The sequence below is a fragment of the Malus sylvestris genome, chromosome 13 (assembly GCF_916048215.2).
Source record: "Malus sylvestris chromosome 13, drMalSylv7.2, whole genome shotgun sequence".
In the NCBI taxonomy this organism is placed as follows: domain Eukaryota; kingdom Viridiplantae; phylum Streptophyta; class Magnoliopsida; order Rosales; family Rosaceae; genus Malus; species Malus sylvestris.
The window spans coordinates 2,718,913-2,743,907 of NC_062272.1; the positions used below are offsets into that span (position 1 = coordinate 2,718,913).

Below are 24,995 nucleotides of genomic sequence, written 5' to 3' on the forward strand. Positions count from 1 at the left end.
GACACATCACATAATTTGTGAATTTGGTTTGAAAAGTCGGTATGTCTAACTAATATTAGTTGCTAATTATTAGACTTTACAACATATTGTGTTGTAATGTGCTAGGTGTTGTTTCTTAAAATAAAAAAAGGTTTGTGTTGTGTCATCTTTGCGTTGTGCGAGATTATATTCTTTTCAAACAATATGTCAACTTATCGTGTGTTCAAATATACATAAAACATGTCGTTATTGAGTCTCTCGAATGAACGTTGATTTGATAAAAGCTTGAGCCTAGAAACTAATTAGTATTATTTCCCTTTTTTTTATAGCTACAATCTAACTGCTAATCACGAAATATACAACTTTCTCCTTTATGTTTTGTTTATCAAATCAAACGCACGGCAGACCTCTCTCTCTCCATGTACAATATTTTCAAAGATCTCACAGCCATGATCTGGTTTTGATTAGAAAAATGATAAAAATATTATTATTTTAAAGAGAATAGAAAGTTTAAAACTATTATAATAAAGTATGAGAGTTAAGAGTTCAGAACCAGAATGCGTAGATAAAGATCAACACTATGTCTATCAAGATATTAAACCACATAGTATAATAAAAAACAATAAAAACAAAAACCATACATTTTTTATTCTGATAAACACTTAGTATCATAATCTAGTGACAATTCTCAATATTTATAAGTTAAAAATTTTAGATTCAACTTAAGTAAATTGCAAGTTCGGAACCAAATTACTATGTCAGCCGCTTACCTCAAATCTTTTATCTTAAATACATGGTTTATTTAAAAAAAATTATTCAAAACAAACTAAGGGACAAAGTGGTCTTTAACTGAAAAATAATTAAGCTCGGAGGAGAGGATTCATTTTTCCTAATCCACCAAATCAGTAAATTCAGACCATTGAAATTTAATCCAACTACTAAAGTTATTATAACTTTTAAAATAGATCCTTATTTGTTGCCGTTTCATCAAATTTTAATGATTCGAAATCCGTGATTTTGTGAATTAGAAGAAAGAGATTCGGAGGGATCTCTTTTCGTCTCCTCCTACACAGTCCCCAGTTTCAACCGTTTTCCGTGAAATTTCTCGTGTCTTCCATCCATTGAACTCAACCACCTTCCAGCTCAAACTTTTCAACCATCCAAACCACCAAACGACGTCGTACACTTTATAGATCCCCATGCCTTTATATACGTAGCGTTCATCACATTTACATCCCCCTTCACGGTTTTGCGCTAATGTCCCTTGGACGCTGTTCCGCTCGCCATTTCTTCTTCCTTCTCTGAAATTCTTAGCTTCAAATCTCTTTATTTTCCGACGACAAATGGCGGCCAGAATCGGGTCCTTCCACCACAGCTTCGCCGAGAGAAGCAAGGAACGGCTGCTCTCGCGAAAAGGGTACTCCGACTTCGGTTTCAACAGCTCCGAAGCTGGCGACGAACACGTCAAATGCGGCTGCTTCCGAAGATTCTCCGATGGGTTCAACAACTTCTACAACAATTTCCAGGACACTTTCATCAAATTGTATCAAATGGGTCGTTCCGATCCTCGAAAAGCCATCTTTGCGACCAAGATGGGGATGTCGTTGGCGCTCGTGTCGCTGCTCATATTTTTCAAGGAGCCGCTCAAAAATGCCAGCCAGTATTCCATCTGGGCAATCCTTACTGTCGTCGTCGTTTTTGAATTCAGCGTAGGTATTACTTCAAAGATTACCCCTTTTTTTTTTTGCTTTTGCGTTTTGATCGAGATTTTGTTTGTTTATGAGATTAATGGGAAGTTTAATGTCGTTTTTTTTGCTAAAGGTGCAACCTTGAACAAGGGTTTTAATCGAGCTTTGGGGACGTTATCGGCCGGCGGGCTTGCTCTGGGGATTGCAGAGTTATCTGTACTGGCAGGAGATCTGCAGGAAGTTGTAATTGTTATCAGTGTGTTTATAGCAGGTAATCTAGTTGAAAACAATTGATAATTTGATCATTACTCTACATCAGTCGAGAAAGTTTGATACATTGTTTATGATAAACCATTTTTTTCTGAATTTTGGCTGTTGGGTTTTGTGGTAATTAGGATTTTCTGCTAGTTATATCAAACTTTATCCGACAATGAAGCCATATGAATACGGATTTCGGGTATTCTTGTTGACATATTGTATCGTCTTGGTGTCTGGGACTTCATTATTCCTTCAGACAGCATTCTATCGATTGCTGCTTATTGCAGTCGGTGCCGGCATTTGTTTGCTTGTAAATATATTTATATACCCCATCTGGTCAGGGGAAGATCTCCATAAGCTGGTGGTGAAAAATTTAAGGGGTGTGGCTTCTTCTTTGGAAGGTTGGTTCATTTACGACATAATGTTGTGTGCATTTTAGTTCACACTGAGTTGCAGGACTGGTTTTGATGGTTTGATCTTTTGTTCTAGGTGTTGTTAATCAGTATCTGCAATGTGTTGAATACGAGAGAATTCCTTCAAAAATTCTCACCTATCAAGCTTCTGATGACCCGTTGTATAGTGGTTATAGATCAGCTGTGCAATCTTCAAGCCAAGAGGAAACTCTGGTATGCTGATATAAACAATTCTGCTTCTAGTCCTCTGAATTTGAACTAGAATCGCAGGAACTTTTAATTCAACTAAATCGAATTGAAATAATTTTGCAGTTAGGCTTTGCTGTATGGGAGCCACCGCATGGCCCTTATAAGTCATTTAGTTACCCCTGGGTAAACTATGTCAAAGTTGGCGGTTCACTGAGGCATTGTGCATTCATGGTCATGGCAATGCACGGATGCATACTTTCAGAAATCCAGGTAAATATATATTATTCCTCCTCCCTGTGACTTTTCAGAATGTACATAGCAGAAGAGAAAGGAGCTGTAGATAGCAGCATTAAATTCTGAATCTCCATTTATAGAGTCTAGGAGATGGATCTTGCAGTTCATGCTGTTCGTTTGAAGATAAAATGAGCTTATGACTATTGTAACCTTAAATCTTGAAAACGTAGCCTGGTTTTACGTGAATTATATTTTGTTTAAGGCAATAGTTATGTGTACTATTAATTTAGGCTTATGTTCAATTTCCAAGATATTGATCATCAGCAGCCTGCAGAAGTACCGATGAGAAATTTCTACTGTTCCCTGAAAATAACGCGGAAAAGGGATTTGAAAGTTTTTGTTTTGGCTTTGTATAGAAGAATTGCATGCCATTTCTCAGCTTGCAAAGATAAGAAATTTTTCTGAACCATGCAACATGTCAAACCCTGTAGTTGATTAAGAACACAGATTTCTTCTTAATTCTGTGTTTTTAGTTTCTCAATTGATTTATTAGTTTCTTAATTTTCAGTTTCATCATCAGGTTTTTGTGAATGTGTTTCTGTAGGCACCACCCGAAAAGAGACAGGTTTTTGGCATGGAGCTCCAGAGAGTTGGTGTTGAGGGTGCTAAATTGTTACGTGAGCTAGGAAGCAAAGTAGAAAAGATGGAGAAATTAAGTCCCAAAGACATACTTTTCGATGTGCATGAAGCCGCAGAAGAGTTGCAGATGAAAATAGACAAATACTCATACCTTCTTGTCAATTCAGAGAGCTGGGGACCTGAAATACTTCCCAAGGAATATGAAGATCCTGTGCAGTTTGTCGATAAAGACAATGAAAATAAGCAGGTGGTGATCAATTCTCTCAGTGAATATTGGGATCCTCAGAATCCAAGCACAGCCGCTGATCCTTCCGTGCAACAATGGATATCTACAGAAAGTCTGTTAAAAAAACCAATATCATGGCCGCGCCTCTCATTCAACGTGCATGCTGTGCAAGAGGAACCTGAAGAATCAAAAGTTTACGAAAGCGCCAGCTCTTTATCTTTGGCAACATTTGCATCGCTTCTGATTGAGTTTGTGGCTCGGCTTCAAAATCTGGTGGAAGAATTTAAAGAGCTGAGTGAGAAGGCAAAGTTTAAGGATCCTGTTGAAGCCAAGGAGGAGGTTGTTGGGTTCTGGACCAGACTATTCAGGAGTTTGCGGTTGAAGAATTAAAGAGTGTTTTTTTTATTCAGGTTGGTTGATACCTAATTATAATTTTGATCCAAGGATTTGGAGGTAATCACCGGTCACTAAAACAAGTTTAACAAATTGATTTCTTTGTTGGGTAACGAATTACCATTACAGATTGTATTAAAAACTGGTGTAGAAGTGCAGTGTGAGGTTTTCTCTGTTTTGAACTCTTCGATTTGAGAACATTTTGATGCGAACCAAGCTGGGAAAATCCTCGTTCTGAGAAAAGTCCCGTTGATCAGAGAAAATCTGATGAGACCAACTGATGGAGAAGAAAATAATTTGGAAGTGAAAACTCCGGTGAAGCATGAAACTGCGTATGCGTAATCAAATCGCATCCTAACTGATGCATCAGTGTATCATTTGTTTAAATTTTGGCCAAGCTTGGATCTCATTTGTTGTAACTTGTTAGAAGTTGATGTGTAATGTATGACTTATACTACATGAGACGTGCCTAAAGGTTTTTTCTTGGGCGTCAAGTTATGTTCAATAAGACAATGTGCTTGATTCTCTTGGTCTGTACCGTTGGCAATGGATAGTTTTGCTGTTGTATACGGCGGTTATATGTACCTCATCTATACGTTTGGTGGTCCAAAATCTAACAACGAACGGGATGCATTTCCTAAACCACATCACTTCTTATCAACAACACGAAAATTATACAAGTAAATAAAAATAAAAAACCTTTCTACTACACTTAATAAAATAAAAATAAAAAGTTTTTATGCGTCGTAGAAACTCTTTCTAAATATGTTCTCCAAGTGTCATTTTAGAGAACACTTGTTTTTTTTAATAAATTTTTTCACATGAGAACTTCCTATCGGTTTCAAACAGGCACTAAGAATGAAAGCTTTGCTCACATGCACCCTTTTTTTCACACGTGAAACTAAATCTCAAACGTTCACTTATGAAAAAAAAATGCGTGGAAGAGAATTTCTAGAAATGATGATTGCGCCACGATTGGGCGAAGGCATGTGAAGCCCAATAAAAGATGGGCTAGTTCACGTTCTTCTATACTTTATGGCCCACTAATACTTTCTGTAAAGATGGGCCCAAGAAACAAAAAAGAACCATAATAACGATACTCTCGTGTCGTCTCGTTTCCTCTCTCTCTCTCTCTCTTTTTCCGCTCTTAACAGATTGTCGAATCGGAGGCAGCCGGCGGGAAGGGCACTGAGATCGGTAAGGCCGTTGCCGCTTCTGAGTTTCATCGCTTTCCTCTTAGTTAATTCAAATTTTTCTGAATTTTTTTTGCTCTAACTCGATTTTTGGCATCTGTTTGATTGCTGAGAAAACTAAGTGAGAAAAATTGAAATCGAATTCTAACTTCCAATTTTTTGTTTTCGTTTCCTGAAATTTGAGAGTAATTCAGCTGAACCAATGCGTCGCTGGTTTTTGAATCCAAGATTTCATCTTCCTTCTTCATTGTCTTTTAATCATTTTCCTTATTTCCCCCTTTGATTTGAATTCTAGGGTTTGATTTAGATCTCATCGTGCTGATCTGACGCTTTACCTAATGTCGGTGTATTAATATCCTGTAAATCGTAGGAATCGAAGTAATAATCAAAACCGAATGAAAATATAGTGGTTTCATTAGTTAATATTTCTGCATATTTACTTATGATAACTTGTTTCGGTGTTTGAAGGTTGTGGAAAAGGTTTGAATTACAATGTCTATGGTTGATGAACCGCTATACCCAATAGCCGTTCTCATAGACGAGCTTAAAAATGACGATATCCAGCTGCGGTTGAACTCAATCCGCAGGCTATCTACAATTGCACGTGCTCTTGGGGAAGAGCGAACTCGTAAGGAATTAATCCCCTTTCTGAGCGAGAACAATGACGATGACGATGAGGTACTTCTTGCAATGGCGGAAGAGTTAGGGGTCTTCATTCCATATGTTGGGGGAGTCGAGCATGCGCATGTTTTGCTCCCGCCCCTGGAGACCCTTTGCACTGTTGAGGAAACCTGTGTGAGGGACAAGGCTGTGGAGTCGTTATGTAGGATTGGGTCTCAGATGAGGGAAGGTGATTTGGTCAACTGGTTTATTCCTCTTGTGAAGGTTAGATAACTCATTTTCTTCTGTGCTCAAAAGTTCATTGCTTAATTTTGTTTTAGGATTGGATGGGACTGAATGACGACTTTATTCTCGTCCTAAGCAGTATTTCCAATTGCCTCACGGCCGGGCTAGCATTCAAATTATTGCTGGGCATTCCGTGTGAATCTTTGCATCTCTGCCATGCAGATACTTCTAAATAATTAAATTGTCAGTCTTTCACAATTATATGGATCTTTTACTATATATATATATATATAGAGGTCGCACTTGGTGCGATGGCAAGTGCCTTCGCCCATGAGCGGTAGGTCTCGGGTTCGAGACTTGGGAGCAGCCTCTCCATAAATGGGGGTAAGGCTAGCCGACATTCACCTCTCCCAGACCCTGCGTAAAGCGGGAGCCTTGTGCACTGGGTACGACCTTTTTATATATATATATATATATATATATATATATATATATGCTATATATAATTCAAGGATGACATATGAAAGGTGTCGAATAGATTTGGATCATTCGATTTTGCATGTTCGGTGAAGGAATTTAGTATTTTACATATATAATCTTAAAAGTTTCAGCACTGGCATTTATATCACAACGTCAGTTCATCACTGTCGTGCAGATGTTGCATTTTGTTACAATGTGCTTGAGTTTTGTATCCTTTCACCCTCAGCAAATTTTTCGTCCAAATACTTATTATATATTTTTTTTTCTTCTCAGAGGTTGGCAGCTGGTGAATGGTTTACAGCTCGAGTCTCTGCATGTGGGCTTTTTCATATTGCCTACCCTAGTGCACCAGATACATTGAAGACAGAACTGCGATCAATTTACAGTCAGTTGTGTCAAGATGACATGCCTATGGTTAGGAGGTCTGCTGCTACAAACCTAGGAAAATTTGCAGCAACTGTTGAACCCGCTCATCTGAAGGCTGATATCATGTCTATATTTGAGGATCTTACTCAAGATGGTAACTGAACGCTGCCTTCACATTCTCAATCTTTTAAAGTTAAAGCTGCCACATTTAGTTTCATATTAGATGAAGATTCGCCAAGTTATATTTCTTACAATTAGTTTCATTTTAGATCAAGATTCTGTTCGACTCTTGGCCGTTGAGGGCTGTGCTGCTCTTGGGAAGTTGTTGGAGCCCCAAGATTGTGTTGCACATATCCTCCCCGTTATTGTTAACTTCTCTCAGGTAAACCTTGTATTTAGAATGTTGAATTCTACATTTGGTTATATTCATCCTATTTTTGCTTAAATGCTGAATGGATAGTTACAATAATAAGGCATGTGTATGGAAGCTGTTGGGCATGACACTTTGGACTGTCACTAGTAGGTTTTTTGCACTCGAAAGAATATCATTGAATGTTTTGCATCTTAACAATTTTTCATTCCTCTGAATAGGATAAGTCTTGGCGTGTGCGTTACATGGTTGCAAATCAACTATATGAGCTTTGTGAAGCTGTGGGGCCTGAGCCTACAAGGTATTTATTGTCATACCACAGCCATGTGCTAAAATAAAGATAGTAGGTTTCTAAAGAAGTTTTTTTTTTTAAATATTTGATTTATTGTGGTTGTCTTTGAAGGACGGACCTGGTTCCGGCATATGTGCGATTGCTTCGAGATAATGAGGCTGAAGTACGTATAGCAGCTGCTGGCAAAGTTACCAAATTTTGCCGGATTTTAAGTCCGGAACTTGCAATTCAGCATATTCTTCCATGTGTGAAGGTGTGTTTGATTTAATGCAAAGTTTTTCCTTTCTTAGTGGTGTTAATTGTTAACTTCAACTTATCCTTTTGTACTAGTAATTTCAATACTTTCCAATGACCTTTGCAGGAGCTGTCATCAGATTCTTCCCAACATGTCCGGTCTGCTTTGGCTTCAGTTATAATGGGAATGGCTCTTGTATTAGGAAAGGTGAGATTCGGTGTTTTTTTTTTCTAATTTATAAACACAAATAATGAACTGGAGCTGATAAGAGCTGTATATGACTGTTACATTAAATGAATATTTTTGGTTCGATGGCTTGTAGAGCTGAATATTTGTTGGAAAGTCCATACATCTGTGAAGAAGTTGGGAAAAAAAAAATGAATGAAATGTGTACAGGTCCATACTCCAAATTTGAATCCGGATGACTGATTGGTATAAGTCAATGAATCTTAAATGACATTCCTTTCCGATAATTCTCTCACTTGAAACGTAAATGTTCTGTGCCTAGAAGGTTTTACGATTGCAATACAATTTCTACTAATTTACAGTGTTGTAAATTGACTCTTGTTGTGATAATAATTGAAAAGGAGCCTGCATGCCGGTGTGAGCTGCTTGTGTTTGCATGTAAACTATTTGTCTTAGTTTTGATATATTCCACGTAGATTTGGCCTGCACATTGCCTCTTAGTTGTTTTAGCCTCAATCCTGCAATTGATGTTTTAATCTTATGATCTGCTCTCTGTGATCTTTAAAGTACATTACTTGCATACATCTCATTCTTAGGGTTAATGCAGGATGCTACAATTGAGCAGCTCCTTCCCATTTTTCTTTCACTCCTGAAGGATGAATTTCCTGATGTGCGTCTTAATATCATTAGCAAGCTTGATCAAGTGAATCAGGTCAGTTTAATTCTGAGAAAGTAAATGCACTATATTTCCCCCCGTTTATGCTTTCTATGATTCTGTACATGATTTTAAACTCAATTTTTTAGACCTCAGCATTTGGTATTTTTTGGTCTTTCCTTATCAAAATATCAAAGGTTAGACCTTTTCAAGTGAATGCTGAAGCGTGTCATTCTTGCAGGTTATTGGAATCGATTTGCTGTCTCAATCCTTGTTACCAGCCATAGTTGAGCTAGCAGAGGATAGACATTGGAGGGTTCGACTTGCAATAATAGAGTACATACCTTTATTGGCAAGTCAGCTGGGTGTAGGGTTCTTTGATGATAAGCTTGGTGCCCTTTGCATGCAGTGGTTACAAGACAAGGTTAGTGTATTCCTACATTTTGAGTACATCTCACTTCATTTTAAGCCTGAAGGGAAGAAATGTTGTTCTTTGTTTCTCTTCCCCCTTCTCTCTCTGTCTCTCTATCCCTCTACCGCCCCCTCCCCCCAAAGAAAGAAAGACAGGGTGCATACTCATTAGTGCTTTCTGCTTTGGAATCTATTGCAGGTCTACTCAATTCGTGATGCTGCTGCTAATAATTTAAAGCGTCTGGCAGAAGAGTTCGGTCCAGAATGGGCAATGCAACATATTGTTCCACAGGTTTTTTATGACTTTGATTAATTCAGTTGCCACAAGTTCTGCCATGGGAGATTCCAGAAATGTTGAAAATAATGTCATTGTTTTGTCCCGATTTTACGACTTTTATCATCCTGGAAATTAGAATTATAGGTTTAGAATGGTTTTATGTAGGAAGATTTGCCAGCAACCACCTTTCTCATCACATGATTTTTTATTTCTTGTGGACGTTTGAATATACTAGTTAAAATTCACCGAAATTGTGGACAAGACAGCTTATGGCTTTTAAAGTTTGGTCGCTTACCACATTTTCAACTTTGTAGTTTTCATCATTATTTTATTCTTTAAGGGTTATGTATATTCTCTACTCTCAAAATTTTAGGAATTTGTCATTTGGGCAGGTCCTTCAGATGATAGACAATCCACACTATTTGTATCGAATGACAATTCTTCGTGCAATCTGTCTCCTTGCCCCGGTTATGGGTCCAGAAATCACATGTTCAAAACTGCTGCCAGTGCTCATCAATGCGACAAAGGACAGGTATATACACACTATGAACTCTGTGTACCAAATAGGAAAGATACGATGCTGGTGGAGTTATTCCATTCACTGGCTTAAATTCTTTGTTTTTTCCTCAGAGTACCGAACATCAAATTCAATGTCGCAAAGGTGCTGCAGTCCCTTATCCCCATAGTTGATCAGTCTGTAAGTATCTATTCGAGTCCTTTGTAATTTGTTATTTCATGTATTCACTTTCTCTGTCTTCTTTCTTCCCGGGCTTAAATTTTCCTTGACGTTGACAGGTGGTGGAGAAAACAATTCGTCCCTCTTTGGTTGAGCTCAGCGAGGACCCAGATGTTGATGTCCGGTTTTTCGCTAACCAGGCTCTTCAGGCAATTGATCATGTCATGATGTCAAGCTAGTAGCCAGGATAACTTTCAGTCTAGGGGGTTCATTGCTCATGTTGAAGATGGAAGGCATCATTTCTGCGAACTCAGAGTACGTCGTTAATGTGTTCCTCCGTTGCCGGGAGCGTCTGAGAGTAAGCGTGTGCTAATAATTTGTGCCCAACTGCCGGACCGTTTTCGGATTCCCGCGATTTTACGTTATGCCGTCGTATATGGGTAAAATGTGTAATATTAGCATTGAGAATTTGTGTCATGTTCTGCAATATTTGTTATGATGGGTCTTCATCGGTAGGAAAGTATTGTCTTAGGTTTGAAGAACCTTTTTATTTGTTGGTGAATATATCGTTATATATTTTTTTTATATTTAATATTTTGTTGGTTGCAAGAACATTCGAGATCTCCTTAATTCATCACTTAATATTGAGCTTCTGATTTGTAAACAATTTAAACTTGTGAATCAAAATTAGAGAAATGCCAAGGTGGCTCCTTTCTATGGACTTCCTGCCACTTTACATTTTAACATTAATTTTCATGTTAACGTTAGAAAACATTGTGCTAAAATCATGAGATGACAATCTCCTACGGTTTGTCTTAAAATTATATTCAATTTGAGGTCCCATATACATACCACCTATTACAAGGAAAAATCTTGGTTGAAATCCGGGAGAGATACTCGTTTTGTCACTAATTTATCACGCGACAATTTTTTATTGAATGAGTGATTCACTTTTTGAACATGTGGCAAGCATCGATCCGCCAAATGATGTGTTACTCGGTCTAAATTGATTGCAAAAGAGAATATAATAGAATCTCTCATTTCCTGCATTAATGCAAACTAATTAGTTACATGATGAGAGAAGTACGAGTCTAAGTTACACAGTAGAATCTCTCGCCTCTTTGATGCGTCTTCAAAGAGTAATGAAGCTGCCAACCCACGTGACAATGGAGTTTGGTGGGTAACTTCAGCAGAATGTGAGTGAATGGTATTCGACTATTCGAGAGGTCCAAACTGACGATACTGTAGGCGGTGGACGGTGGAGTTGTGAGAGGATGAAAGACCTACAACCCTGGGGGTTGAGGCACTGTAAACAGTTAACCTACGACCGATGGTTCGCACCTGGTGCCCCATCCCCCATCCCCCACCAACCACCAAATAATAATTGAAATCTTGGTTTTGCTGCATTGCAATCAGTTTGGTTTGGTGCGTTGTGCATGCGACATGGCCTATAAATACAACCATAGAACTACAAGGATGTTAAATTCACCCAAACCTAGCGTTATTCCATGGATCATCTTCACGACATAGAAGTGGCAGAAGGAGAAGGAGAACATATGAGAAGTATGCAGGTATTTCATAAACTACATATATATAGGGACAGATCCGTGACATCATTGTTTTTTTCATAACTTTTGACACACGTTTTTGTGAAGCCCACTCCGTAATGTATTTTAACGATTTGAATTGGCTATCTTTTAGATTTTCCCTCAAAGATCATCTCTACAAAAAATCACCTAAATTTGAAATAGTTACCAAACGGGTCCACTCCGTAATATATTTCATGTCATGCAACTTTTTTTTTTCTTCACTTTTTTTAAAAATTAAAAACTATAAATTGAAATAGTTATCAAACAGACCCTTAAATACGCATGATGAGTAAATTACCATTTCCAGTACTTCTCGGTGTGGGATAACACTCGCAAAGTATTGTAGTTTTGGTAACTTTCAGATTAAAGAATATATGATGATCGATCTAGCAATATCCAGTTAAATTTTATGCAGGTTGGAGGAGCTAGGGCATGGGAACATCGAATTACACAGTGCAATATGATCTGCGTTGTTCCTTTTAAGTTCTACAATATTCAACTCATTAACATTTGTTTTTGCAGCAAACGACTCGGCAGTAAATTCATATGGAGCACTCATTTGAGCAAGAATGCACAACTGATATTAATAGGCGAAGGTTCCCATCTGCAGCCCCGCGAAGAAACCTCAACCACGAAGTTTCACGAGGGGCGGCGGAGGCGTATTTTGGCCTTCAACTGTCAGTAGGCTAGCCGTGACTATGAGGAGGATATGTGAGTGTATATGTATATGCATGATTTTGTTTTGATGGTTATCATAAACTCACGTTAACAAATGTTTGCTAAACTTGGCCAGCGCGGCACCAACCCGCCGCATCAACCACCACACCATAATCCCTACTCTCTTTTGTCCAACTCAGTGATTGCTAATAATAAGGATTTAAAAGAGCATTTCATATCAAGAAGATCAAGATAAAGTCCGATGATGTTAATCTTGTTATGGAGGCCATTGTTGATCCTTGGCCATGCTTCACGCAAAGAAGAAACATATTTAGTCCTGAGTTAATTATGGTGTATGGATGTCCATTCCAATCTAATCAAAGCTTTTTGCGACAAACAATTGAAACCATATGGTTGTGTGATTGATTTTTCGGCATTACCCTAAACCCATTTTCCATTGGGATCAAATTTGGTTTTGGAGAAATTTTTATGGGTGCCTATAACTCACATGTTATAATTTGAGCAGAATAGTAACGTCACGTGATTGTGTTCTAGATGCACTAAAAAATTACTCATAAATTTAATATCCTGACATTACTCTAAAATATAGTTTATATCTCTCCCACACACATAAATTTACCATCTTACCACCTCTTTTCTTCGATGCTTCACAAAACTCCCAAGTTCCTATCTTTCAATATAATCCATCTCTGAAATGCAAACCAGGGTAGGCAAAACACCCCTAGAGTACAAGCACTACTACTCCTCCTCCTCCTCTTCATAGGGTTGCAAAATAGGTGGTGGCGATTAGCGCCACATGGCAGCGCCAATCGCCAATAAGCATCGGAGGCTGCACAAGCTCAGCAGAGACCGAGGTTGCTTCACCATATGGTACTTCCCCGAACTGGTCCTCGCCTCTCTCCCAAAAAATGATTGTAGTAAAATTTTACCTTTAACAATCAAAGGCTCAATCGAATTTTACTGATTCAAGTGATGGTGATCAACAGAAAGTGATTCGAACAAAGAACTTCGTGTGTACGGAGCGTCGGGAATTAGCATTACAAAGTCTCGTGGCCGCATTATGGGCTGTATTGGCACCCGCACTATCACCCACCATGAAGATTCTGGAAAAGTTGCATTTCCTTGACCACCATGCATTATTAATTGTATCTTTTTTGTTTTTTTAGGCAAGATCAAGCTTACCAATTTTTGTCCTTTTGTGCTTCTGTCCAATTTGTAGCAAAAATGTTGCTAAACATGAACAAATATTTGACCATCCAAATACAAGCACGTACCATAGCAAATCGATGCTCTTAATTGATCTTTACCTTCGTTTACGTTAAAAATTCTATGAATATGGCCGAATTCTATGGATAATTGATTTTATTTTTCATGTAAAAGTGACTGTCTGCACTAAATTAATCTAAACTACGAAAAAAGAAATTTGAAATAAAATAATTAATTAATTAAAGCCCCTAAACTTGCTAATTAAAGATAGTTAATTGTCATTAGTCATCCACATTATCTATCGTGAACAGTGCAGACGAATTTAATAAGCATAACGAATTGACATGTTCTTAACTTACGTGCATGACATATTCTTGAATTTGGATTCATTTGCAGGCAGATAATGTGCAAATCAGCATTTCTGCATCTATATCCATTTTTGACCACAAACGAAGTATTTAGTGTTCTTCGATCTCTCCCAAACTTTATGTATAAATCCCGAACTCTTCCCTTCAACAACCCAACTCGCCATTTCCTGATCAGACATACCAAAACAGAAAAAGCACTTTTGATTTCAGTACTATTGATCAATAATTCAACATGGAAATGCTCACAAACGCTAATCTTGCATTCGAGGATGAAAGTGCTTATGTCGACGACGATGATGTCTTTTTTGCCGAGATTAGAAGCCAGATTTTGGCCTTGACATCTGACAATGAAGAATTTCCGGACTCGAAAAGCGCAAAATATGACTCATTTAGTAGGAGTGTCACCAAACGTCCAGCAGGTCACATTATTTCATCATCACTTGGATATATAAGCTGGTTGGGAAATAAGAACAGTAGTAATTATGCAGTACCAGCTTCCCTTGCAAAGTTGTGGGAAAACAGCAATGTTACTGGGACTGGAGTTTTTATCCCACAAGCTGTAAAATCCAGAAGAGATTGCAGGCCAAGTAAATCACTCTAATCCTTTCTTAATTACGATTACTCTTTCCGCATAGAAAAAGAAGGATTTTATTCAATTTTAATTTATCAGTGACTAATTTTTGTCTGGTGTCCGGCAGGAAGGATGAACAACGACAGGAGAAGAACTTACAAGCGAGTGGAGAACATGAACAAGCAGTCATGAGCACAAGTTTGCCAACCTCAAATAATGTCACGCCCCAGAGTGTTTCAAAACAAAACAGATTACCGACGGGCGAAAATTTTGCAGTATAAACACTGCAAGCATCATGTGCCATAACGGAACTCGGGAAGATTTAATTATATACCATTTTCAGGATGTATTAGTTACAATTACTCTAAAATACTACCTAATTGTAACCCAATTTATTTATTTGGTCGTATCAAATAACAAAACACAAAGGAATATGCCATATTTCGCCGTTTTGATTAGGGTAGTGATTTTTTCTTTTCGTGCAATCCTCTTTGTTTTCTTGCCTTCGAATTGAATAAATCAAAACAAAATCAAAAGGGCCAAAAGAGAAAACGAAAGTTCGGAAATCAGCACACTTTTTTAAGGGAACTTTAACAAAATGCTTCCGATACTGTTCACTTTAATGAAAAACCACATTTTTACACTAAAAATATCAATTCTAGTACTATTCACTTTACCCTTTATTTTGTCTTTATCGTTAAAACTCAAAATTTTCAAATCATTTGCATTAATTTTCCTCTTTTTTACTATTAGGCGAGATTTTTGTAAAAGCCAAGGAATGGAACAAGTAGCCCCTTCCTACAATTCAGGTTCTCCAAAAATGATTCCAGTCCCCACAGACTATCTGATGCGATTAGTATAGAACATAATGCTAAAATGAGTATACATCCATCCATTTATGCTAAAGAGGACATATTCTTTTACCTTAATTACATGCTAGGTAATCACCAGTCGACCTTTCCTAATCCTCGACGTTTCGAAAAGCATCATAAGGAAAAAAAAAAGGGGGTCCGAAAAGCCCGAATCTGCAATTTTGATGGTTAACCATCTTCATGGTCTCAGCACTAGAGCTGGTTTACTAATAAGGGGGGAAATACCTAACTTTTTTTGTAGGTCCTAAGGTGGGGCGGTCGAGCTGATAGTGAACAACATTAGTCCCTAGGACGCGCTTGCCATAAAGAACTGAGTGCTCGGAGACGAGAGAAGTAGTCACTGATGACAAGAAGGGCACGAGCTGCTTGGCGAGTGGTCAGAATCCGATGCAATTGTTGCAGAGTTTGCTGTCTCAAAAGGTCAGCCTAACAAGTAAAAAAGGTGTGCAAGTTAGTTTTTGTATATCAAATGTATGTGCATAAAGATATGATAAGCGCGCTTGGTTACCTGGTGAAGGAAATTCTCAAGTGTGGCCAGCTTTCCCATAGCAATTGCCATTTGGCCCATGTAGTCCGCGACATTATCAGAACCAGTGGGGCAATGAATCGGCGAGGAAAGTGTTTCCACAAGAGATTGTTGCAAAGCTTCCATCCCTTGTGACAAGGCATCTTCAGCCTGTTGGGAGGATTGCTGCAGATTGCATATTCCCATCAACTGCTGATCTGTTAAAGGTTCGAGGTGGTTCCCAAGTATCTGAATATCCAATGATAAAAACACGATTAAAGATAGGCCTACGGTGAAGTATATACAACTTAAAAAACAAAATAAAAAAGAAGATCACCTTGAGAAGTTCAGACGAGCGGAATCCACCCAACCACATAAAACACCTTTCAGCGGGTGTCTTCCACATTCCAGAGAGCATGTGAAACACATCAATCTTTGCAGCAATGCTCTTCAACCTGAATATCTCATCATAATGTGTCATTACGCTGTCTACAAGAATCCGCAATTCATTATCTCCCATATGGGAATTCACAGCTGATCGCATATCATGTATCAGCCGCTGATGTTCTTCAAGCCAGCGTGCATACTCCAAGTTGAATGTTAAGGCCCCTGACAAGTACAATCAGTTATCAGAAACCATTGGATCAGGACATGCTTATCCAAATATCATATCACATATTCTCTACAAGTTACTCCGAACTGCAAACGATTGTTCATTGAATGCAGGAAACAAGAAATTGGAAAACCTTTACAGCATTTTATGCTTCGTTTTCTTTAATTATCAAAACTAACTAAAATCTTCATGGATCCAACTGAAATAACTTACCATTTCCTGCCACTGAATGACCATGATCCCCTGGAAGTCCATCTGCAATAAATATACCCTGCATTGAAACACCACCAGAAGAAATGAATAATTACATATATGCATACACACACACATTACCGATGAAAAATACAAAGTCGTTCACCTGCTGGCGGGCTCGCTGAAGCTCTTGCTCTAGCTGCGAAAGCCTAAGTCGACTATTTTCCAGCTGCTGGACATATGCCTATGTATCCAAAACCAAAACCTATAAATGATCCAAATATGTTCCATTCATTAACTTAAGACAATGTAACATTTTCATTCAACAGTTCAAGGTTGAAGAGGCTCGGTAAATTTGTGGGGAACATCAATTAACTAGAAGGGCATCAAAAGGTAAGAAAAGTAGAGGAAGGGAGCAGAAAGTAAATGGTTAAAAGGGTAAAATCCCACCAAAAGAGAAGTGAAAAAGGAGAGGGAGGCTAAAAAAAAAAAGCCTTTGCTATTAAAGAGAATGAGAAGGCTGAGAAGCATTTAAGGCTAACCTAATTTTTATAGACCTGGCAGTGAATCTTCAGGTTTGATACCAAGATTTTGTCTCAACATAGCTAAAAGATTTAGACGCTGGGTTACAGACCTACACCCCGGTAAACCAGTGTGTCACGCCAAACGAATAACACGATCCCATGTGTTTTAATGCTCTCACGTGACGTTACGTAATTAGTGTAAGATGTCACGGCCTAACAAGGTGTAGGGAAGCCTCTCTCGATGATTAAAAAGAAAAAAGACATTCAAATACGTGCCGATGGAAGGTAAAGATGTATACTTTCTTCCTTAGTCGACTCTTCCTTGCTGCTTCTCTGTTCTGGGCCAGCCTACGTAGTGTCTGTAGATAAGTTAGCTTAATGGGATTAGCATTTAAGATCGAAAATTACTTTCTAATTAATAAAATCACTTTGATCAATAATCCAAATATCCTAACCTTTTGGTCCCCAGTAGTTCTTTCCTTTGCCTGCTCTGTGGAATCCACTACCATTAGTGCTCCATGCTGCACTCCATGAAGCTAAAACAAAATCGTATCTCACATTAATCCACTGACACTAAAAAATTAGAAAGCTAAATAAAGTTTACAGTAAAATATGCAGATTTAAAGCAAATCAACTTAAGATATGGGCCAAGTTATTAAGGTACTAATTGAATTGAAAACATTCTGGAAGCTATCTTTTTAACTGACAAAGCGATATTCTAAATTACTATAATTTACGGGAGGGAGATTCGAACTATAATGCAAAGGAGGTGAGGCGTGGGCACAGTTCTAGCCAACTGACCGAACAAACGTCTTGAAGCTTGAAACAACATGGATGATAATCCAAAATTCCAAATTTCAAAAGATTCTCAATTCCACTAAGCCTATAGAAAGATTCCTATGAAAAAGTATGGTAGCAGTCTAGCAGACACATATGCTCATGAAACAGAGACCAAGAGAGAGATGGTGATACATGGTTTTTGTCATCGGTGTCAACATCCGTCGAAGTGTCAGTCTGCTGGCTGTTGTCAGCCATGGCTGAATTATCACCCCAATTCTCAAAGTGTCCGTTTCCGGACGACGTCGTCCCTTTCTGCTGCTGGTACATGTATGGCTGCTGCTGTCCTGTGTCCACACACCCTCCTCCTCCTGTTCCGGTTATAGTTGATTCTATGTCCAAACACCCGCCAACGTTCAAGGTCCCGTACTGCAAGCTATCAGGTACACCGCCAACATTGTTTGCTTTTAAGCTGAACATGGAGCCTACACCAGATTAAAACCCATATATTAGAGAGAGAAAGAGACAGAAAGGAGGAGAGAGAGAGAGAGAGACGGAGAGGATACTTGGGCTTAAAACAACAGCATCATCGTGAGGGAAGGCGGTAGCGGACTGTTCAAGCTCTCCAAGATCCGTAAAACGCGTTTGGTTCCGGTCACTGTCGTCTCCCCTGTTTTTTCACAGCGCAGAAAAAACAGAGCAATTGGGTTTATCTTTTACTGCTAAAAATCCGTATACTTCCATAAATTTCAAGACTTTATGTTTTTTACGCACAACCCATTTCTCATACGCCATTAAAACAAAACCCAGTAGAAGAAAAAACGTAAACATAACCAGTAAGAAGAGGGGAGAAAGAGAGACCTGAAGTAGAAGGAAGAGTGGGAGTAGAATTCTGGGTTTGTTGACGCTGCTTTGAAGCTCTGCATTTTTTTTACTGATTGGGTTGTGATTCCTTCTGCCTGTATCACTTTAAAGCAAAGAAAAGGTAAAAAACGAAGATCTTCATACGACCTTTTACAGTGGAGAAGGGGGAGAGAGAGAGCAGGGTGAGTGAAGTGAAGAAAATCTGGATGTAGCTTTAAGAAGAGGATAGCGTATCAGGACACCCTTTTTAATAAATTTTAAAACAACAGGCTTTTTATTATTGCTTTCTGACTTGGGATTTTAGCTTCCCAATACCCCCAGAGCGAGAGAGCGAGAGAGAGAGAGAGAGAGGAGAGAGAGGGGCCTTACGTTTCCTCAGTCTCTCGCTTTAGAGCGTTTCGAACACTCTCTCCAGTCTTGGCCTTTTCACTCTGCTACAAGCCTACAATCTCTGCTCTGTTTATGCTTATGAAGCAAAAGCAAAATCCAATGTATTTTGAAAACCCAAATCGAGAAAATGATGTAAAAATTGAGGAGGAGGAGCGTGGGACAACTAGTCCACTTGGCCCAAGGCAAATAAGACCCCTATGTTGTTGATTCTTTTAGCTCCAGGGTCTGTTCCTGTACTCAAGAGTATAGAGTAGTAGTGTTTAGGGTTCTTTCTCTTTTCTTCTCTCTAGAATAACTCTTAGGAAGTGGAATTCAAATCAATCATGTATTATTAGCATATCAAAATTTATGATTGTGTGTGATTAGTTTGAAATATTAATGTAATGTCATTTTATCGTAAGAGCACTTCCATCGGAGGCACATTAGGCCAGCATCCAGTAAAAAAATCAGGTTGGGACTCAATCAATCCACTCCAGCCCACAAACTTGTCTGACACCCAGCCCAAGCTGGTCTCCAGGCCAGCCCAAACTTGACTGACCAAGGGACCGGCCCCTTTTTTGTTTTGTGCCTGATGCGTGGCGTTCATGCGGTCGTGGGCGCGAGTACCCGACAGCCGTTCAAAGGCGGTGCCTGTGGCGCAGGTGCACTCACATTTCACCCTAGGTAGGCGACGTGGCCCACTGTCTGCCGTTGGATTTCCAACGGCTAGTTTTTCTAGACCGTTGTTTTTCCAACGGTAAAAAAAAATGAATTTCACTTTTGATCTGGACCGTCAGATCATAGATCAACGGTCCACGTTTTTTCCCCAAAAATTTATTCTTTTATAAAAAAAATAAAAATATTTTAAATGGACTAGGTGCCAGCGTATTTTTTTAGGGGTGGAGATGCCCTTGGCCTATTACTGTTCATTAAGGTCTATTATTGTTCACTAAGTGAATAAATGCGTTGTGGGTTGTCATATTTGTGTTAGCGGTAGAACTGTTCTAAGAGAGAAACTTTTGTGAAACACTGAGATTTCATCGCGGTATCCTAAACAAAAAATGCAAGCCAAACAAAAGAAGTTAAATTTTGTATCTAAGGTTTGAGTTGTCATATTAGTACTTAAAGTTTAGGCAAGGCATTCTCCATTGTAGGTAAAGAGTAGAGAGGAGTAACGTTTAGATCTCTTTGCATTAAAACAGAGATCCCTACGACGCTGCGTCAAATTAATCACCCATTATTATATGAAAATGTTAAAACGCATAACCGTGTGCGAGATAACGACACAATTTCATGTATTCTCTTTGGGTAAAAAAGTTTCTCTCCTCTCTTTCTCTACCTCTCTCAGTCTCTCAATCCATCTATCTCTATAGACTGTATACAATTATTATTTACTAGTAGGACTGTAAGTCCTGCAGCTGCAATATACGTACGAATCATGGGGAAGGGTGTCAGCGCGCGAAAAATGATGGATGCGAAAATCAGATTATTTTGCAGATGAGGCCAAAAATAGAACGAGATCCTCTCACGATCTTTTTATGAGGATCCTAGGTATTCTCTGTTCGTATTCGTTTACAGTATATCGTTCGATCAGAATTATTATAATTTTTTTATTTAAAATTTAATATAAACAGTATTTGACAAAAATTGATGCACGATATACGATAAACGGACACGAAAGGATCCTCATTCCCAAAAATAAGAGTAGTTTAACATTAAAATAATTTAATCATTAATCAATTCCCAATTATTTTTTTAATTATTAAGGGGTTGCTTGCTTGAAAGGAATGGCAAGACAGGCAGCAGTTGTGGTTTTAGCCGTAGAAGTGTGTGGCAGACTCAGCAGGAACACCAGAAGCCTCTCTTGTCCTGTATTTCTTGTTGTAAATATATTAGGGGTGTAAGTAGATTAACACATATTTGCGTTTTTGGATTTGCATTACATTTATTGTGCGTCCCAAAGCCGAAAAGAATATGACGCATTTCATACGGCAATCGTACGCTTTGATGGCGTGTCCCTTTCGCTCTTTCTGCCGCTGGTTTTTCGTCTTTTCTGTGTTTTTCTCTCTTGATGCTCTCTGCTCGCTCTGTGGTACTAGTTGGTGATTCAATGTGTGTGCCCCTCACGTGACCTAAGGGATCTATGGATGATACGGAAAACTGCTTCTCTAAGAATCACTTGTAATCATAAGTGTTTTTTTTATTTTTATCAAAGTACTTATTCTGTGTTTTGATTTTTCAGATACAAAGATAAATATTTTAGATAAAAGACATGCAATCTTTGATTGCATGTAACAAATGCAAATCAAAGTGTTATCTTTCCATGAATTGATAATTCACAAGTTACATACAATCGAGACATCAAAACAAAAAAACCAAGTTATGAACAAAAACAAGTGATACCTCCAACGGGTACATCCGGTTAACGGAAGTAACAAATCCATCAGAAGAAGAACCTTTGAGAGCCTGAGAGCAAGGAACAACGGAGTTGCTTCCTCAGTCTCATTGTTCTCTTCTCAACTCTAATCCAACGACGTGAACGTATATATATGGTCATAGCTCTGCCTAACCAATTAACTTCAAAGATCCTATAACAGTGTACATGTTTTATCGCAGGTAACTTTTCAGGCGGGGAGTGTTTCTTGTGTGTGGTTATCAAGGTGATGGTGGGTCAACACTTCCCTCGCTCGCGAGCTCCTATGTTGAAGACGCTGGTGTAGCATCTCCGACATCTGGTTGAAGAACTCAGCATCCCACCTGCGAATCAACAAGGGGTCTTCTGCATAACAAATATAAATAGATGTAACGGCACTTTCCACAACCACCATCGCCAGCCCCACCTGAAAATACATGATCCATGCTAAGGTTTTCTACGCTCAAGAAAATATGAACAAAATTACAAGACGATCAAAGGTCAAAATCCATCTCAACTTGAACAAAGATCCTGATTCAAGAAACTTACCAAGACCATTCCCATCAACATTGCAGTGGACCCCACCATAACCACTCTGTCCCTGTACTTAATCCATGTCCAGATCCCGGCGGAAGTTCCAGTAATAAGCCCGCCCAAAACTGTTCCCATCAATAAAACCGCACCTGAACAATCGTAGGCAACAAGAGCCTCCACTCCAGTAGACTGAAATAACTCCCAGGCATCCCTCGCTGAATGATTGAATCCTTTGCCAGAAACAGCTATCTGTAGGGAACGACGTCACTCACAAATAACTACTTCTACACAACTTAAACAAAACGGCAAGAACTAAGTGATGGTCACTTAGGGTTGAGATAGCACCACTGGAAAACGAGGATGATCAGTTTTAGGCAAATAATGTTGTAATTAGATACAAGGAGAGCAACATGTGAAGGGAAAATCAAGTTGTTAAACTTCAAATATAATCAGCCAACCTGCCTTGTACTAGAAGTCTCACATTTAAAATTATGACCCCTCTGTTTTTTACTAAAATAAATATTACTGTTGTTAATATTTAGGGTAACAATTTTGGTGTTCCTTTTAACAAGATGCAAGGATTGGTATTTGTTGTTGAATTTTGCCAATTGCATACAAAGGTTGTGAGGTTACTATGCAGCATTACTTGCAGTGCACCAGTTCTTTTTGGACAAAAATATGTTGCTTTAATCTCAATTGAAAATTAAAACGACAGCGTTTGTTAACAGAAAACTACCTGCACATAGGCATACTTGTTAAAGAAACGGACAAGAGTCTCCACTAGATGAAAGAGAAAATCAACACAGCAAAGTAGACACTCGTTGTTGCCTATCTTGGACCGGACTCCCCTGATCTGAAATATGTTTCAAAATTGTAAGAACTAAGATACTCATTCTCAAACTTAAACAGAAATATAAGGAAATCATCGTTCAGAAAAGCAAACACATGTCTGTGTACCTTCCACCGCAGTGTCCGAATGAAAGCTGTGAAAAGTGAACCATAGCAGATACTGCCAAAAGAAGTTGTGACTGCATACCGAAGAGACTTCATCAGTGAGTTTGGAGGCATTGATGGTGCCTCCCTACCACCATGGATAAGAACAAGAAACATCATCCCAGACACTATAACATGCACAGTATTACAGAGTACTGCACCCGTCCAAAATAAGCTTATAGAGAGAACCTAAGTACATGTGTGACAGCATTATTAACGTCGTTAGCTGAGGCATTTTAATTGTTATATCGCATCCATATACCAATAACAATAATGAAAGAAGAGCAAAACTTGCCAGCTCACCACAAGAAGCCACCAGCGTCCACCATCTCCAATGCTTGACGCTACAACACCAGCTGCCCCGAAGGACCATAATACCATCCATAAAAGCATAATAAGCATGAAAGCATATGCTACTCTCATAACTTCACGAAGACTCCATACCATCTTGACAGCTGCTTGCAGCACCAGCATGGTAAAGGGAAGTCTATTGATTAATAATAAAGTCAGAAAGACTGCAAAGGGATCTGATCATTCCATTTCTAATTAGATATAAATTAAGACAATCCACAAGTGCAAAGAATTGTTCCTCTTGCAGCTCAATAATGGTCCAGAAAAACAAAATTTCGAAGTCATACCTGTCCACAATTGAAAGAACATACATGAACTGCAAAACAGCACCAATCGCAAATGCAACACCCCAGAAAAATTGTTCCATCCAGAACAATAGAACACTAATCACAGCAAGATAAGTAGTCAAGATGTGAACCGCAACCTTCATCATGTGAGTCGCTTGAGAACGGAGGAAAAACAACCATGTCCAACCAAGAAGTGTCCCAACTCCCCCGGCAAGAGCATAAAGTAGCCAATAGTTCTCCGTCAACCCCCTTTCATTTTCCAAAAATCTCTGGGTGTACCTATCTATGTTTAGCCTATCTGTTTTCTTAAACCTATTGGTCCCCAGAACCGTAAGAGCACATCCCACCAAAATCAAATGAATCAGAAACACTCCCAACCAGAAAATGTCACGCCATCGACGCGATGGCTCAGCTGCCAGGGCTTGACCACCATCCACGCTCCTCCGACTCGAGACTACATTCTATAATCAACAGAAACCAAACAACAGCGATAAAATTCAGAAGCTTTCGACATCAATTCGAGCTAAACCATCAAATTCAATCAAACCAATCAAAAAGTTAAGAACTTTTCAATCATAACATAGTCAATGGAACTGAATTTAACTTAAGTAAGCTTTAAAACATAAACAATTACAGTTTACACACGAAAATTGAACTGAAATTTCCAAGCACAGCGAAAAAAATTGAGCAAAAAGCTTTATTCTTTGCAGGAATCAACGTGGTTGGAAACTTCAAAACTAAATTTAAAAACTTCAGGCGAGTGATGCAGTTACCGGATCAGCGGTGTTGATGGAGGAGGAGGTGGAGGTGGAGGAGGCGGAGGAGCTGTGACAGATGTTGTTCATGCTGAGAGGGACAAAACGACGCGCATTGCCGGAGAGAAAGAGAATTTGAGGGGCTTTCGTGCAGAGAGAGAGAGAGTGCGTGAGGAACAAGGCGAAGAAGGAGAGGGAGGTCAATGGAGGGGTTTGGTAATCGATTAATTAAATTAAATAAGGAAATAATACTAAAAAAAATGTAAAATTGGGGAAAACGAAGATAAATGGAGGCGAAGAAACTGAAACTCAACGGCTAAATCAGTAAAAAAAGAACTAGCTTTTCGGCGTTCGGCTTTCGGCTTTCGGGTTAAGGTTTGAGGTTTGACCAATAGAAGAAGCTAGTGTCCTGATTAGCAATATTGTGAAATGTGCGGGGTGTTTTTCGTAATATCGACGTCCCAATGTGACTATCTAGAAGCTTCCAGACAAGTTCGTTGGTGGGACAGTGGCAGACAATGAATTCGG

At 38.8% G+C, this 24,995-nt stretch overlaps 5 protein-coding genes and 1 long non-coding RNA gene across 9 annotated transcripts; 4 read left to right on the forward strand and 2 right to left on the reverse strand.

Annotated features, from left to right (window-relative positions):
- The first annotated feature begins 1,082 nt into the window (after positions 1–1,082).
- On the forward strand, positions 1,083–4,544 carry LOC126594825 (aluminum-activated malate transporter 4-like). 2 transcript variants are annotated; one of them, XM_050261078.1, is made up of 7 exons: positions 1,083–1,692; positions 1,801–1,938; positions 2,063–2,326; positions 2,415–2,551; positions 2,651–2,797; positions 3,366–4,036; positions 4,149–4,544. In XM_050261078.1, the coding sequence occupies exons 1-6, from the start codon at positions 1,323–1,325 to the stop codon at positions 4,014–4,016; spliced, it is 1,707 nt and encodes a 568-aa protein (XP_050117035.1). In that variant the 5' UTR covers positions 1,083–1,322; the 3' UTR covers positions 4,017–4,036; positions 4,149–4,544. The 2 variants fall into 2 exon arrangements, with proteins under 2 accessions (XP_050117035.1, XP_050117034.1); XM_050261077.1 differs by having other exon boundaries at positions 3,366–4,544.
- A 532-nt stretch (positions 4,545–5,076) lies between these two features.
- Positions 5,077–10,618, forward strand: LOC126594827 (serine/threonine-protein phosphatase 2A 65 kDa regulatory subunit A beta isoform). Its single transcript, XM_050261079.1, has 13 exons — positions 5,077–5,216; positions 5,681–6,097; positions 6,812–7,058; positions 7,174–7,286; positions 7,496–7,575; positions 7,678–7,819; positions 7,928–8,008; positions 8,595–8,699; positions 8,884–9,066; positions 9,253–9,345; positions 9,723–9,862; positions 9,961–10,027; positions 10,126–10,618. The coding sequence occupies exons 2-13, from the start codon at positions 5,705–5,707 to the stop codon at positions 10,243–10,245; spliced, it is 1,764 nt and encodes a 587-aa protein (XP_050117036.1). The 5' UTR covers positions 5,077–5,216; positions 5,681–5,704; the 3' UTR covers positions 10,246–10,618.
- A 714-nt stretch (positions 10,619–11,332) lies between these two features.
- Positions 11,333–13,556, forward strand: LOC126594837 (uncharacterized). Of its 2 annotated transcripts, none has more exons than XR_007613448.1 (3): positions 11,333–11,577; positions 12,118–13,143; positions 13,260–13,556. It is a non-coding gene; the product is annotated as an uncharacterized LOC126594837 (long non-coding RNA). The 2 variants fall into 2 exon arrangements; XR_007613447.1 differs by lacking the exon at positions 13,260–13,556 and having other exon boundaries at positions 11,347–11,577; positions 12,118–12,306; positions 12,389–12,736.
- A 334-nt stretch (positions 13,557–13,890) lies between these two features.
- LOC126594836 (uncharacterized) lies at positions 13,891–14,859 on the forward strand. Its single transcript, XM_050261091.1, has 2 exons — positions 13,891–14,434; positions 14,546–14,859. Exons 1-2 carry the CDS (start codon positions 14,080–14,082, stop codon positions 14,608–14,610), a joined length of 420 nt encoding a protein of 139 aa, XP_050117048.1. The 5' UTR covers positions 13,891–14,079; the 3' UTR covers positions 14,611–14,859.
- A 425-nt stretch (positions 14,860–15,284) lies between these two features.
- LOC126594830 (transcription factor TGA2.3-like) lies at positions 15,285–19,116 on the reverse strand. Its single transcript, XM_050261084.1, has 10 exons — positions 18,763–19,116; positions 18,468–18,571; positions 18,097–18,386; positions 17,580–17,660; positions 17,424–17,483; positions 16,767–16,844; positions 16,622–16,679; positions 16,133–16,404; positions 15,799–16,044; positions 15,285–15,716 (listed from the first exon to the last, which is right to left on the reverse strand). Exons 1-10 carry the CDS (start codon positions 18,825–18,827, stop codon positions 15,570–15,572), a joined length of 1,401 nt encoding a protein of 466 aa, XP_050117041.1. The 5' UTR covers positions 18,828–19,116; the 3' UTR covers positions 15,285–15,569.
- A 2,603-nt stretch (positions 19,117–21,719) lies between these two features.
- Positions 21,720–24,830, reverse strand: LOC126594828 (uncharacterized). Of its 2 annotated transcripts, none has more exons than XM_050261080.1 (7): positions 24,486–24,830; positions 23,713–24,173; positions 23,378–23,561; positions 23,039–23,263; positions 22,818–22,934; positions 22,097–22,330; positions 21,720–22,004 (listed from the first exon to the last, which is right to left on the reverse strand). In XM_050261080.1, exons 1-7 carry the CDS (start codon positions 24,555–24,557, stop codon positions 21,759–21,761), a joined length of 1,539 nt encoding a protein of 512 aa, XP_050117037.1. In that variant the 5' UTR covers positions 24,558–24,830; the 3' UTR covers positions 21,720–21,758. The 2 variants fall into 2 exon arrangements, with proteins under 2 accessions (XP_050117037.1, XP_050117038.1); XM_050261081.1 differs by having other exon boundaries at positions 21,720–21,974; positions 24,486–24,827.
- Positions 24,831–24,995: the final 165 nt, after the last annotated feature.